The 14,465-nt window shown below is 50.2% G+C and overlaps 1 protein-coding gene across 3 annotated transcripts in view; it reads left to right on the plus strand.

Annotated features, from left to right (window-relative positions):
- AK8 (adenylate kinase 8) overlaps positions 1–14,465 on the plus strand; it is a 165,995-nt gene that overhangs the window by 133,489 nt on the left and 18,041 nt on the right. The window contains exon 12 of one of the 3 annotated variants that reach the window (XM_017849431.1): positions 1,778–1,865. The exons of the other annotated variants lie outside the window; for them this stretch is intronic. Coding sequence (XP_017704920.1) covers positions 1,778–1,844 — 67 coding nt within the window. The 3' untranslated portion in view covers positions 1,845–1,865. Of the gene's footprint in view, positions 1–1,777; positions 1,866–14,465 lie in introns of those variants that run through there. 3 annotated transcript variants of the gene reach the window in all.

A 14,465-nucleotide genomic window follows, 5' to 3' on the forward strand; every position in this document is an offset into this window, starting at 1 on the left:
AAAAAAAAAAAAAAAAAATCAGTGGTAATATTTTGGCCATAAGGCACTTTTCGTTAAGTGGTTGGAGAAAAATGGAATCAAATTGGAAACTGTTGGTTCCTTATGTACGAAAGGCATGGCTCAGGGAGGCAGAGAAGGAGAAGCTGCCCTTGGCTCAAGCGTCCTCCCAGGAACAGCGGCAGGAGGAAGCGCCAGCCTCCCAGAGAGGGCAGTGGCGAGAGGAATGGGCACTGAAAGTTTCAGTCTTCACAATGGAAACTTGATATGAAGGTCCGGCGGCCTGATATGTTTCCAATCAGGTAGGGATGGGGGCCGATCCTGTTCTCTCATTTGCATGCTTACTGATCTTCCAGGAACATTCAGAATCACTGGTGATTAATGCCAGAGTTACACGCTGGGTGCCCACACCTCTCGAAGGCCTGCTGGATATCACCTTGGGCTCACGCTGCAATACGCTGACTTGGCTCCATCATGGGTCCCATATTTGTCTGCAGTCCTGCTCAAAGATGATGAAATGCAAATAGCCATTTCTGTCCCAAACTGAAATACATCTCTGTGCTTGCTTATGGCCGAGGTACTTCAGGAGTATCAAAGAGCATCATCCGCTTCCCCTTTCCTGACCTTAGTGTTCTGCCGTCTCCTGGTAGCATGTTGTTGCAGAGGTCCTAGGAGGCCATGTGCCCTCTTCTTCTTCCCCTGGAGTTTCTGCTGAGCTGAGTGGGTTCTCAGCCGTTGACCAAGTCACCCTGCAGTGGGTCCTTTGGAGACAGGCAGTGCGGTGTGAGGGCAAAGAGCTGCCTTCTGGTCCCGCACTCCGGGCTGCAGTGCCCTTTGTGAGTTGCGCTGCCTGAATGACTTATCCCGCCTGGAGATCTCCTTCTCCATCATGAAATGGAAGCGACGATGAGACCTAATTCAGATGGCAGTGGAGAGACTGGATGAGTAAATACAAAGAGGAGGAGTTCATGCATGCTCCCTGCAGTCTCCGTTGTCACCTGAGTGCCACTCCAGGAGGCTGCGGGGATGGGGTGTGAGAACACTTGTCTCCTGTCCACATGTCTCCTTCCGCAGTGAACATGGAGGGGCTGCATGCTCTCCACAGCGGGGATCCTCTCACTGCGCTGGGGCCCTTCCGCCCCAGCCAGGCCACCCTGGGCATGAGCCATACCCTCCAGCAAGGAAACTGGTTTAAAGCCACCAGCCTGAGCCTGTGCCGGGGCCCTTCCCTACCAGGACGTGAGTACCTGGGGATTAGTCCAGGGATGGCTTCAGCCCCTGCACTCATGAGCCCTCTCTGCCCCAGCCACCCCGAATAAACCCATCGTCTAAGCAAACAGAGTGCGCGGCTTTGTGGACATATCCCATGAGCAGTTCTAACTGGGCTGCTGCCCCTAAGCCCTTCTGAGATAGGAGTTGTGGGGACCCTGTCACTGGGGCCAGGCAGAGGGTCAGGACCATCCGCCTGCCAGACCCACGTCCTGCAGGGCCAGGCTCAGCCACTGGCAGGGGATGGGGGATGTTCTTGGCAATGGAGCAGCAAGATGAGAGAGCCCAGAACCAGCCGGCTTACTAGGGGGTTGATGGGGAGGTTACTTGATGTCTCTGGGACTAAAAGAGGTCAACAATGGCCTGGCTCCTTCCTCAATGGGACTGCGGCGAGATTCCCCAGTGTGGAGTGAGCGCAGTTGTGGCAGCTGCTATTCCTAGTAGTAAGGGAGGGACTCACACTTCAATTTGTTCACTCCATAAGTATTTATTGTAGGCTTCTCTTTGCCAGGCACCGTTCCAGATGCTGGGGCCACAGAACCAAGCAAAACATTCCCAAGGGAGGAGGCGGACATTAGACAAAGAAACGGAGGAGAAATACTTGCTAGGACCAAGTGATTTATGTGGGATTAAAATGCCATGGCATGATCCAGTAGGGGCAAGGTGACTGGTTTGGATGCGCTGGCGGGGGAAGTTGCCTCTGGGGAGGGCTGGTTTAAGCTCAGACTTGAATGGAAGGAAGGAGCCAGCTGCCAGAGGAGGGGAGGAAGAGCTCTGCAGGGGGGGGTGGGTGTGGGGCAGCCAGCGCCCACGTCCTGGGCCAGGAACAGCCAGGTCTATTCCAGGAGAGCTGGGGGAAGGGAAGCACTGGAGGAACAAGGTGAGGGTGGGATGTGGCGATGGTAGTTATTTCAAACATTTGATTACACAGGGCATCTACTTATTGTAGGAAAGTTAGAAAACGTAACTAAGTAAAAATATTTCCAATGTCCGAAGATAACCAGTGTTGACATTTGGGTGTATGTCTATTCCAACATTTTAAAAACTACTCTATAAAAACAGTTCTTGGCCGGGCATGGTGGCTCACACCTATAATCCCAGCGCTTTGGGAGGTCGAGGCAGGCAGATCATTTGAGGTCAGGAGTTGGAGACCAGCCTGACCAACACGATGAAACCCCATCTCTACTAAAAAAAAAAAATTAGTCGGGCATGGTGCTGCACGCCTGTAGTCCCAGCTACTCAGGAGGCTGAGGCAGGAAAATCGCTTGAACCCGGGAGGCAGAGGTTGCAGTGAGCCCAGATTGCACCATTGCACTCCAGCCTGGGCGATGGAGCGAGACTCCTTCTCAAAAATAAATAAATAATAAAAATGAAAACAGGGTCTTAATTGCACACATTATATCACAGCCCTTTCCTCTACAGAATGTACCATGAACCCATGTTCACAGACGCTGTCCCCAGCCTCACTGTCAGTGGCTGCACAGTACTTCTTTGAGAGCATTTGTGCTCCTCAGTCGTCACACGTAAGACCAGATTATTGCAGGGTGATGACCCTGGGGGGAGATGCCACCAGGATGTTGCAGGCTTCTCGGCTGGAATCATAGATTTAATTCACAGACAACTAGCAAAACCAAGAAATTTTTTTTTTTTTTTTTTTTTTTTTTTTTTTTTTTGGAGTCTCGCTCTGTCACCCTGGCTAGAGTGCAGTGGCATGATCTCGGCTCACTGCAACCTCTGCCTCCCCGGTTCAAACGATTCCCCTGCCTCAGCCTCCTGAGTAGCTGGGATTACAGGTGTGCACCATCACGCCCAGCTAATTTTTGTATTTTTGGTAGACACGGGGTTTCACCATGTTGGCCAGGCTGGTCTTGAACTCCTGACCTCAAATGATCTGCCTGCCTTGGCCTCTCAAGTTGCTGGGATTACAGGCATGAGCCACGGCACATGGCATAAAACCCCGAAGTTTTAAATTGCAGTTCTGTGTACCTGGCCAAAGACATGGAAAAGCTTTATCTAGAAATTCAGGTTTCACCTCTTTGGGTCAGTTCACTTAAGAAGTTTAACCTGGGAGCATAACCCAGATAAACAGTTTAACCCTGGGTTCTTTTCCATAGGCAATTAGGGGAGGCTTCTCTTGGCCTGGCCAAGCCACAGGGCTGGCCTTTGGGTTAGGCCTTCCAGGCGGTGACCTTTACCCTCACAAATTGAGGTTTCTTCCAATTGCAAAGTCAAATCCAGGGTACAATGTGTTTCTAATTTCCCTTGGTATCTCTGGATGCAGCCTGAAGTTAGGTGCAGATTTGGGAGGGCAGGGAGCCTCAGGGAACTTCTCTCTGAAGTGGCTCTCGTGGGGGAGCTCGCGTCCTGGTGGGATTCACCAGACGGAGTCCTATTTGAAGCGCTAGAATCTGAACCCTTGTCTTTGCTAGTCCACAAGTAAGAGCTTCCGATCCTATTTAGAAATTCGAGAAGGAAGCATGGTTTTCCTGGAATGAAAGCTCAGAAGGGATGTCCCAGAGTTGGAATATTCAGGGAAGTCCTCAGAATTGTGCTGGGAAGGCCACAGGTGCGTGTTTCCTGTTGGCCACTGCTGCCTCTATGCTGGACAGAAAGATGTGTAGAAGAAATGGAGAGGGGCTGGGCACGGTGGCTCACACCTGTAATCCCAGCACTTTGGGAGGCAGAGTGGGGGGCAGATCACTTGAGGTCGGGAGTTCGAGACCAGCCTGGCCCACATGGTGAAACCCCGTCTCTACTAAAAGTACAAAAATTAGCCAGGTGTGGTGGAGCATGCCTGTAATCCCAGCTACTCGGGAGGCTGAGGCAGGAGAATCGCTTGAACCCAGAAGGCGGAGGTTGCAGTGAGCTGAGATCGCGCCATTGCATTCCAGCCTGGGTGACAGAGGCCATGAGAAGAGGTGAAGGAAGAGAGGCTGGTTCAGGGCGGTCACAGAGAGGCCAAGAAGCCTGATGCATCAGGGCCTCCCAGGCCTCCCCCAGATGCCTACGCATGGCAGAAACTCAATAAAAGTGTGCTGTCAGTATCTCGAGGATAGAAGACAGAGGAAGTAGGTTGGGGACGAAATAAAAGGATAGCAAGTGCACGCCCACCCCAACACCAGCCCCATGTCCTCCTGCAGCAGCATCTCTTGTCCATGCCAGTTCTGGGAGCTCCTGGCTGTCGGCTTTCCCACTCATCCCTTCAACTGCCCTCACCTCCAGTCCATCCCTGCAAGAGGATTTTTCCCATCAATTTAAAAAATAAAAATTATCGATGAACAAATCTGTCTCAGAAAAAAAAAAAGAGTAAATATGGAACACTTAAGGGACCTTCCTACATTTGGGAAACCGCAACACAGCCCAGTGGTTCCCACCCTGGATGTTGGAGTCCAGCAGCTGTGGGTCTCGGGTTCTTCTGGGTCACTCACTGGCGGATATCGGGGCAAGCTGCCTCATCCGTAAGATGGGGGTGACAGTTATACCTATGTCCCAGGCTTGCCATGAAGATGCAGTGAGAGGTATCCTGTGCATCCTCACAGAGTGCCCGGCACGGGGCCCCTGAAGAGCCGGGGCACTTTACGAGGTGCCTTGCACAAGAGCATCCAGAAAGGCGGTCGTGCCCCATAGTTACGGCAGGCCAGGGTGTCCAGTGCCTGAACCCAGAGTCTGCCTTTACTAGGGTGGGACCTTGAGAAGCTCGATCACTTCCCTGAGACCCAGTTCCCACACATATCAAATAGGGGATGGATGGTGGTTGTGCCTAACTCCTACAAAGAGAAGACTGCATGAAATTATGTTATGTAGCATCCTTAGCTCGTGAAAAACATTGTAAATATTAGCTGTTTAACAACTTGGCCACTTCTGGCTGGGCGCGGTGACTCATGCCTGTAATCCCAGCACACTGGGAGGCCGAGATGGGCAGATCACCTGAGGTCAGGAGTTCGAGACCAGCCTGGCCAACATGGTGAAACCCTGTCTCTACTAAAAATACAAAAATTAGCCACACATGGTGGCAGGCGCCTGTCATCCCAGCTACTCAGGAGGCTGAGGCAAGAGAATCGCTTGAACCCGGGAGGCGGAGGTTGCAGTGAGCCGAGATCACGCCTTTGCACTCCAGCCTCGGGTCAAGAGTGAGACTTAGTCTCAAAACAACAAACAAACAAAAACAACTTAGCCACTTCATCAGAAACATTATCCATCCAAGACATTAGTGTGTACTTCACCCGCCTTGTCCAAACCATATTTACTGAACAACTTGTGGATCTCATCCCTTTGCCGATTGCAAACTGGTCTTTTCATAGTACATATTTGCATCTTTTAATCTCGAGATCAACCCCAAGTACCACAGGCAGATGGTATCTGTGTGCATCTAAACACACGTTGTAAGCTGTGGGAGGCCAGGAATGTGCCTGGCCCGTTCACCACTAGATCTGTAGTTCCTAGGGCAGCCAGCAACTAGCATCTAGGAAGCACTGGGTAAATATTTGTTGAATGAATGAATGAACATCATTTGATTTTCTTAAACCAGAGGCATTGATTTGCACTGAGCTGTTCACACTTCCTCACCTGAGTCCTCTCGCACCTGAGCACCTGGGAAGCTGGCACCTGGGTGAAAGGTCGTCCCACTGTTTATCCTTCTCAGTGGCCAGCATCTGCTGTGTCCTTGTCCCCAGTCTGCCCACTCTCATTGAAATGAAGTTCTGATTCCACAATGATATGGGGGGTTTGATAAGAGACTGAGACCACTGCTTAGACACATGAAGCTTTAGATCTGTGCATTGTGTGATCCGCACATAAGAAAGTCTGGTCCAATCTTACATGTTATCACCATTATGTTGGTCCTGTAGCTGAAAATTTACACTTTTCTGTTTTTAACAATAAACCTTTTCTTGTGATTTTATTTATTTGTTTGTTTATTTCTGAGACGGAGTTTAACTCTTGTTGCCCAGGCTGGAATGCAATGGCGCCGTCTCAGCTCACGCAACCTCCACCTCTTGGGTTCAAGCGATTATCCTGTCTCAGGCTCCCAAGTAACTGAGACTACAGGTGCCTGCCACCATGCCTGGCTACTTTTTGTATTTTTGGTAGAGACAGGGTTTCATTATGTTGGCCAGGCTGGTCTCGAACTCCTGACCTCAGGCGATCCGCCTGCCTCGGCCTCCCAAAGTGTTGGGATTACAGGCATGAGCCACCACGTCCAGCCTGTGATGTTGTAATTAGTGTTTTTCTTAATTGTAGAAATAGTACAGTCTCATTGTAAAAATAAAAATAAATAGAAAGCAGACATATAAAGTAAGGCAAGCCATGGTGGCTCACACCTGTAATCCCAGCACTTTGAGAGACCAAGGCAGGCAGATCGCTGGAGGTCAGGAGTTCAAGGCCAGCCAGGCCAACATGGTGAAACCCCATCTCTATAAAATACAAAAAAATTAGCCAGGCATGGTGTAATCCCAGCTACAGGTTGAGGCATGAGAATCGCTTGAACCTGGGAGGCGGAGGCTGAAGAGAGCCAAGATCGCACCACTGCACTCCAACCTGTGCAACAGAACCAGACTCCATCTCAAAAAAGAAGAAGAAGAAAAAAAAAGCCAGGCGCAGTGGCTTACGCCTGTGATCCCAGCACTTTGGGAGGCTGAGGTGGGCAGATCATGAGGTCAAGAGACTGAGACCTCCTGGCCAACATGGTGAAACCCCGTCTCTACTAAAAATACAAAAATTAACCGGGTGTGGTGGCACACGCCTGTAGTCCCAACTACTCAGGAGGCTGAGTCAAGAGAATCGCTTGAACTCGGGAGGCGGAGGTTGCAGTGAGCTGAGATCGTACCACTGCACACCAGCCTGGCGAGAGAGTGAGACTCTGTCTCAAAAAAGTAATTCAGCAATGAGAAATCTTGTCCCTGTATCTTTACGCTTGCACAAATATTTGCCTAAAAGAGATTTCTGAACCAAGATACTTGGCTCCTCTGAGCCTCAGTTGCCCCATGTATGCATTGAGAATACTGTTTACTTTGTAAGATGATATAAGGTAACAACGGTAAAATATTTAAGGCAGTGGTATTTGATGAATGATAGTTTGGTTTTATTTGAAACCAGAATGCGTTAAACCCAGCTTAGCTACTAATTGATAACTTCATTGTAAATTATGCCCCAATTAAATACTTTAGACCAAGTGAACTTACTTTCTTTTAATGTGCAGTTGGTCCTTCTTTCGTCCTTGAAGCTAAGACTGTTTGAGGGCTCTCCTCACGTGTGGCCCGCCGGTTCCTGCAACCTTTTCCACCTGGATCTATTCTGCTGCCTCCATAAGCCAGCCCCTACTGTCATGTGCGTTTCTGGAAGAGAAAAGTGATGGATGTAGCCTCCCTGTTGCACGAGTCAGAATCTCTATTATCATGTGATAACAGCATTGACTAACTAAATTGGGTAATTACCACATGCCAGCCTCGACACTAAGGCCACAGGTTAGCGCTTTTAATCCTCCTCACCTATTGCCATCCCTGTCCCCTTAGATGGGGAACCTGGGGCTGCCCTCGACCACACAGCCCTGGTGTCTGCAGAATGGTGTGAGCCTTGATCCCAGGAGTACAGACCCCAAAGCCCCAGCTCTGGCTGCTGCCCAGGCCCTACTCCCAAAAGTGGGAGTGAAAGAAATTCTTTTGTAGGTGTCCACGGGAGGATTGAAGGTGGTAACCACAGGGCTTTTCATTTGTTTCGTGTGTGTCTGTGTGTGTGTGTGTGTGTGTGCACGTGTGTGCTTGGCTCAGGTGAATGCCAGACTTTGGCCTGGAAGCAAGAGGAGAGAATAGAACCATCTTGGAGGACTGATTGGTTGGCTGCGCGGCTCCGATGGTCTCACCCTGCTCCCCGCAGAGTGCACTGGGATTGCTGGATAAAGGCAGCATCTCCCTAAACTCAACATCTCCTTTGCTCCAGCTGGGACGTCAGCCACCTTTGTCTCCTCTGTCCTTTGGCTCACAGAATTCTGGAAGCATCGTCTCTCTTCCTGAGCACCAGGATAATTTTACTCCTTCTTGGGGAGGGTTCATTTGCTCTTCTCTGCTGATTTCCTTCCAAATATACTTCAAGGAGCTGATGACAGCTTCAAGTTTGGGTCCAAGTTTAGGCCGCATTTAAAGAAGTTCCTAGTGACCACCTTGTACAGATGGACAAAGTCAGGCCTGAGGGAAACTCTTAGCTTGGGGATTGTCTCAGGTGGACTGTCCTGAGGGACCCCTGCACTGGGGACATTGGGTTTCAAGGGTACAGAGGGCTTGAACAGTACAGGGGGCTGTGGACCTCCCCTCCATTCCCCGGAAAAAAAGGGATCAGGGCCCCAGTGCCGCCACGGTCATGAAGTCAGCATCCGGAATTAGTGTCCCGAAGAGAACATAGTAAAACAAAAGGCGATCACATGCTGAGCCTTTTTAATCACCTAATGGCCCAGACACCCGACTCTGGAGCTCAGGTTTCTGCCGGGGCCCAGCTCGGGCACTGTAACTACACCCAAGTTTGGCCGGCCTTCTCCACGTTACAGCCGCGACACGGACGCACACAACTGAAGTATTTGAGAACAATGAAATATGCATGGCTATCTGTGACAGCCCCGTAAAGTCGAGCAATTAGCCGCGTAATCCGAGAGAGGGAGCCGGCCCTGGGCAGCCCGCGGTTCCCCATTAGTTAAATGCATTTTGTACGTCCTCATCCCATCAAATCAACTAACACTTCCTTTAATTGGTTCATGAATTATACAGCCGCCCCGCATTATAATTTAATCGCCTGTAAACATTCATAGGGCCCCACCGTAAAGCGAATCGCGCTCATTAATTCGTTAATTTCAGCAGATGGAAGGGGAGATCGGATGAACGGTGGCAGAACAGAGCGCCTTGGGCAATGGAAGAAGGGGAAAAAGGTGGGGGGCCGTTTAGGTTTTTTAAGGGCTGTCAGAAACTCAATCTGTGAGCTGTCAGCAGCCCGGACCCGTCTCCACCCCCTCCACTCTGCAGACTGCGGGAAGTGACTGGCGGATTCATGTGGAGGCTTGTCAACCGTCTTTAAACATCAAGCCAGCGGGTAAACCGAGCCCAATGTAAATTAATTCTTGTCTTACGGCCCCCCTTTCTCTGTCCCCATGAATATTTCATGGCGGGCAGCATAAATATTAATTCTAATAGCTCTGCACAGTGGTTATTATTTCTGTTTTATGACAAATATTCATAAAATATTCAGGACCCTTTTTTAGAACATTTACACACTTGATTGTGAATTCTCCCAGTTTCCTGGGGACACTGTAAACATATTGGGGTCCTCTTGATGGACTTTTCCCCCTTAATTAATACCACTGGTTATTAATATTTAATCAGATTTAGGTTTTTCCAGAAGTGAATCCTGTTAGATTAGAGAGAAGGGTATTTTTTTTCCCCTTCGGTCTGTAAAATGGGAGATTTCTGCTATTATGAGCCCGTTTCTCTTTGACACCTGCGTGATCTGACAGGATGACCTCCTTGCCTTTTTATTTTGAAAACAATCTTTTTTTTTTTTAAAAAAATTTTTTTTTTTTTTTTTTTTTTTTTTTGGCACGTGTCTATTCTCCTCTTACTTTTTAGTGGAGAGCTCTGGCGGCAACCCAACTTACTGTAATGAAATTCTTCAGAAGACGCCACTGCAATATTTATGCAAGGATTTAACATAATTTTGGAGTAATTAAAGCGTGGGTTTAACAACCACGGTGGCAGATTCTTGAGGCAAGGCAGCTGTGACTGGGGTCGAAGGGTCTTTTGGAATCTGTGGAATTTATCTTTAGTCCTGAGAGACAGCTGTGCCCGGTGTCCTTAGGGAGGCACACTGGAGGGTGGGAGCCGGAACACCCGCTACGGAACGGGGGACACGGGGAAGTCTGAGGTGGGGTCTCGCACACCGGGAGAGTGGGGGCACATAAGCAGGGTCAACTCCAGTCTCGCCCGCTAGCCAGCCTGAGTCCCGGTAGGTTCACTGCCCGTTTCCTGATCCTCACTGGACACTTCAGGAAGGCTCTGCCAACTTCAGGGAGCAAAGCACGATTATTTTACATCTGAGAACTTAGCAGAGCTTCGACCTCCCACAACAGAGCGTCCTAGATTCAGCTGGCCCTGGAGGCCAGCCTGGAGGCAACACTTCACCTCTCAGAGCCCGAGTCTTTGCACCCTCGAAATGGGCACGATCACAGTACCGGGGTCGTGTACTTCTCACGAGGATTACATAACACAGCACGTGCGTGTAACGTGCTTACTACCAGTGCCTGGCAGGTAGGAAATATTAATAAACCACTTTTGGTGCTGATTAATGGAAGGCAAAGGATTCAAATTACAATCAAGAAGTAAAACACTCGTAGACAGAGGGATTCATGGAAAAGCTCCAGCTGCAGAAAAGGTTAAAACACAGGTTTCTCTGCAGCATGTTTAGATAGATAGATAGATAGATAGATAGATAGATAGATAGATAGATGGCAGAAAAGTGAGGGCTGGGGAATCTGGTGGTGGGTAGCAGCGGTGCTGTGGCAGAGGAACACTGGAATGTGCTTATGTAACTTTTCACCAGAGACAGATTTTAAAGCAGCACTTGTCACTGATGGAGACTGACTCTGAGAAAGGAAACCTCAAAATTAGCACACCTGCCCATGTCCCCGCTCCCCTGTTTCCAGTGACCAGGGACAAGGAGATGCATTTGTCCTCCAGGTGACCCAAAGATCCTGGATCTGCACACCCTGCTCTCAGACCCGTGCCTGGGGGACTGCCCGATGGCAGGTCAGGTCGCGAGCAGAGGCACATGGGTAGGCCTCCATGGCAGAGCATCTGCTGTGTTTCCTGCCTCGAATCTCTTCCACCTGATCTGTTGCAGGTGGAGAAAGATGGCATTGACTCCAGCTGGCTCTGAACCTGGGCCTCACAGAGCAGCCCCGGGGAGCTAAAGCTACACACGCAGCCAGGGCTTGTGGCTTGAGCCAAGCAGTGGGAAGCCAAACCCCCCTCCCCACCTTATTCCTTGAGCGGAATCACAATAGAGTGCTGTGACCAAGGGCACTGACACTGGAGAAGCCACCTGGGTTTTGAGTCGTGGCTCCATCACTTCTGGCCGGGGAACTTGGATTGGTTGCTGAACTCCTCTGTCCCTCAGTTCCCTCATCTGTTCTAATGACACCCCCTGCCTCTCAAGTTTGTGAGGAGGATGAAATGGCCCAACGGAGGCCTAACAGAAGAGCGCTGGTGTGGGGGCCCACGTGGGTTCTGTGTTGTTATTACACACTAAGTGCCTTGTCAGGATGCGATCTCGGGAAGCAGATGCTGAGACAGGGTCAGGAGTGAAGAGGAGTTAATGGGGAAGGCACACCTGTACCAGGAAAAGAGCCCAAAATCAGGTGGGTGAGGAGCCATGGATCATGAGGCAGACCTGGCGCAGCCCCTGACAGCCCCTCAGAGGGCTGCGTTGGGCAGAAATGCCAGGCCCTGGTACCCCTGTCATGCTTAGTCTTTGGCCAAAGGTCACCCCAGAGTGTGACTTTGGCTCAAAAGCTTAGGTTAAAAATCCATTGGTTGGCCAGCACAGTGGCTCACGCCTGTAATCCCAGCACTTTGGGAGGCCACGGAGAGTGGATTGCTTGAGCCCAGAAGACCAACCTGGGCAATATGGCAAGACCCTGTCTCTACAAAAAATGTTTTTTAAAATTAGCTGGGCATAGTGGCTTGTGCTGTAGTCCCAGCTGTTCGGGAGGCTGAAGTGGGAGGATTGCTTGAGCCTGGGAGGTCGAAGCTGCAGTAAGCTGTGATTGTCCAGCTGGGCAACAGAATGAGACTCTCTCTCAAGAAAAAAAAAAAAAAAAAAGTCCAAGTCCATCAACTGGTGGATGCATAAACAAAATGTGATAGATCCAAAGAATGGAACACTTTGGCTGCACGAGGAATGAAGTTCTCTGATCCATGCAACAGTCTGGATGAACCTTGAAAACATCAGGCTAAGTGAAAGCAGCCTGGCACACTGGCCCTCGTGGATATTCTATGTAATTATGTGTTAAGTGCTTTCTATGGATCATCTTATTTAATCCTTAACACAATCTTGCAAAGTCCACTTTCTTTTTATCCTAGATGGAGACTTGGAGAGCAGTGTATTGTGAAATGTGCAGAATAGGAAAATCCGTGGAGACAGAAAGTCCATCAGTGCTTGCTTAGGGCTGGGAGCTGGGGAAGGGGAAGTGACTTCGTGGGTTCAGGGTTTCTTTTTGGAGTGATGAAAATGTTCCATACTTAGATAGTGTTGATGATGGCACAACTCTGAATATACTAAATCCATTGAATTAGACTCATTACACGGGTGAATTATAGCTCAGTAAAGATGTCAAAACAAAAACAAAAACTAGAGCTCAAGACCCTCAAGATACTTCAGCTGGAGGCTGTGGTAACCACACTCCTTACAGCTGAGCCTCAGGCTCTTTCTGGAAGGGGGATCTGAGTGGGGCCTCTCAGCACCCGCCATACCTCGGGACGTGGAGGAAATGTTCACCAACCCAGCTGTTTTTTGGGGGCTATTGCTGACCAATGGATCTTGACTGGTGTCCAAACAGGGCTACTTCAGTGTTGGTCGGTGTTGACTAATGTTCCCACTGTCAAGCTAAGTGCTTGTTAGAGCTCTGAGTACCAGGTAGAAGGTGCAGTGCAGTGCCCAGCGAAGATGGTGGGTTTCCAGGAGCATGCAGGAACTTTGTTTGCACTGACTGCTAACTCCCAAGTGTGCACAGGCATGAAAGAGCAATGTCGGGGGGAATTCGGACACAGGCCCTGCCTGGAACCAGGAAAAAGACCCTGCCAGAGTTTTTAAAGTGTGCTCCTGTGCCCCATACCTGCACCTGAGAGGTGCTGGTGCAGATGGTGCCATGACCTGGCACAGACTGGCTGGTCTTGCCGTGGGTGATTCAACTTGCCCAGGGTATCCCAGGAAATGAGGGAAAAAGGCCCTCCCACCCATGTGGCAGGGAAGGCTGAGTGGCCAGGTGCCACTTGGGAACAGCCAGATGATAGTGAGGGTCCTCAGGTTGGGGATGGGACCCCCAGGCCCACCTTCTGAGAGTAGGACAAACACACCAGATGCCACTTCAAAGAAGTCTTCTGGACACAAGGATTGGTTAACACTTCTGCATCCGCACCCAACAACAAAGGAGCCAAATGCTTCTGATAAGGAGTGCAGCCCTGGAGATGAAGATGACCATTCATCAACCGCATTTTCCAAGGCCTGGGTGGGTTCCTCGCCTGGGCCCCCCATGCAGGTGAGGGATGCAGCCCCAGAGTGGGGTGGAGGGGGTGCTCAGCTCTAAGACTGCAGGAGGCCAGAGGTGCACAGGTCTCTGTTCATCCCCAAATCCAAACTGGGAACTGACCAGAACCAAGTCCCACCCATCTCAGCTGCTCATTCCACTGCGTAGTCAGGAACCTTCTTCCCTCTCACCTCCCTGGAAATGTCTGTTCCATGGCTCGCACCTCTGGAGAAGGCTCAAAGCAAGGAACTCAGCCCACCACGCACGGTCACTAAGTGCAAGATGGGCTCCTTGTTGGAGAGAAATGGTACCCCCACGTGGTGATGGGCACGGATTTGGAAGCAGACTGTCCTGGGTTCAAGTCTCTACCCCTTTTTAGCCAAATAACCTTGTGCAGGCGTCTGATCTTTCTGGACCTCATCTGTTTGCTCATGTGAAAAGTAAGCATAATCCATAATCACTCATTTGGGTGTTGTGAGGATTACAACACCCAGGAAGTGCCTGGCTTCAAAAACAGTGCCTGATGAAAAGTGGCTGTCTGACTAGTACCCTTGTTGGTAAAATGGGAACAGTAATCCCTGCTCCGCCTTAGAGGGCTGCTGTGGCAGGGGCGTGCTAGAACTGGCCTGCACCGGCTCCTGAGGTCCGAATGTGGACTTCTCTTCCGCATTTAAGGACGGCATGTGGCAGCTTGAAACTGACTATATGATGGGGATATTGGCCAGTGCTACAAATCAGGGGTCGACCCACCTCACTGCCAAAAGCTGGATTACCAGCATGCCACTGTGTGGGAACCAAACAAGAATGCGTGCTTTGCCCTGCAAGGTAAGGGCCTTGTTCTGCCACTACTTCATAACGTCCCTGCCATCAATCTGCCCTTCCTCCCCCTTGGGGCCTGGACCTGGTTTACGGAAGGCAAGGC

This window comes from Rhinopithecus bieti, unplaced genomic scaffold, assembly GCF_001698545.2.
Source record: "Rhinopithecus bieti isolate Rb0 unplaced genomic scaffold, ASM169854v2 scaffold_2205, whole genome shotgun sequence".
NCBI classification, from domain to species: Eukaryota; Metazoa; Chordata; class Mammalia; order Primates; family Cercopithecidae; genus Rhinopithecus; species Rhinopithecus bieti.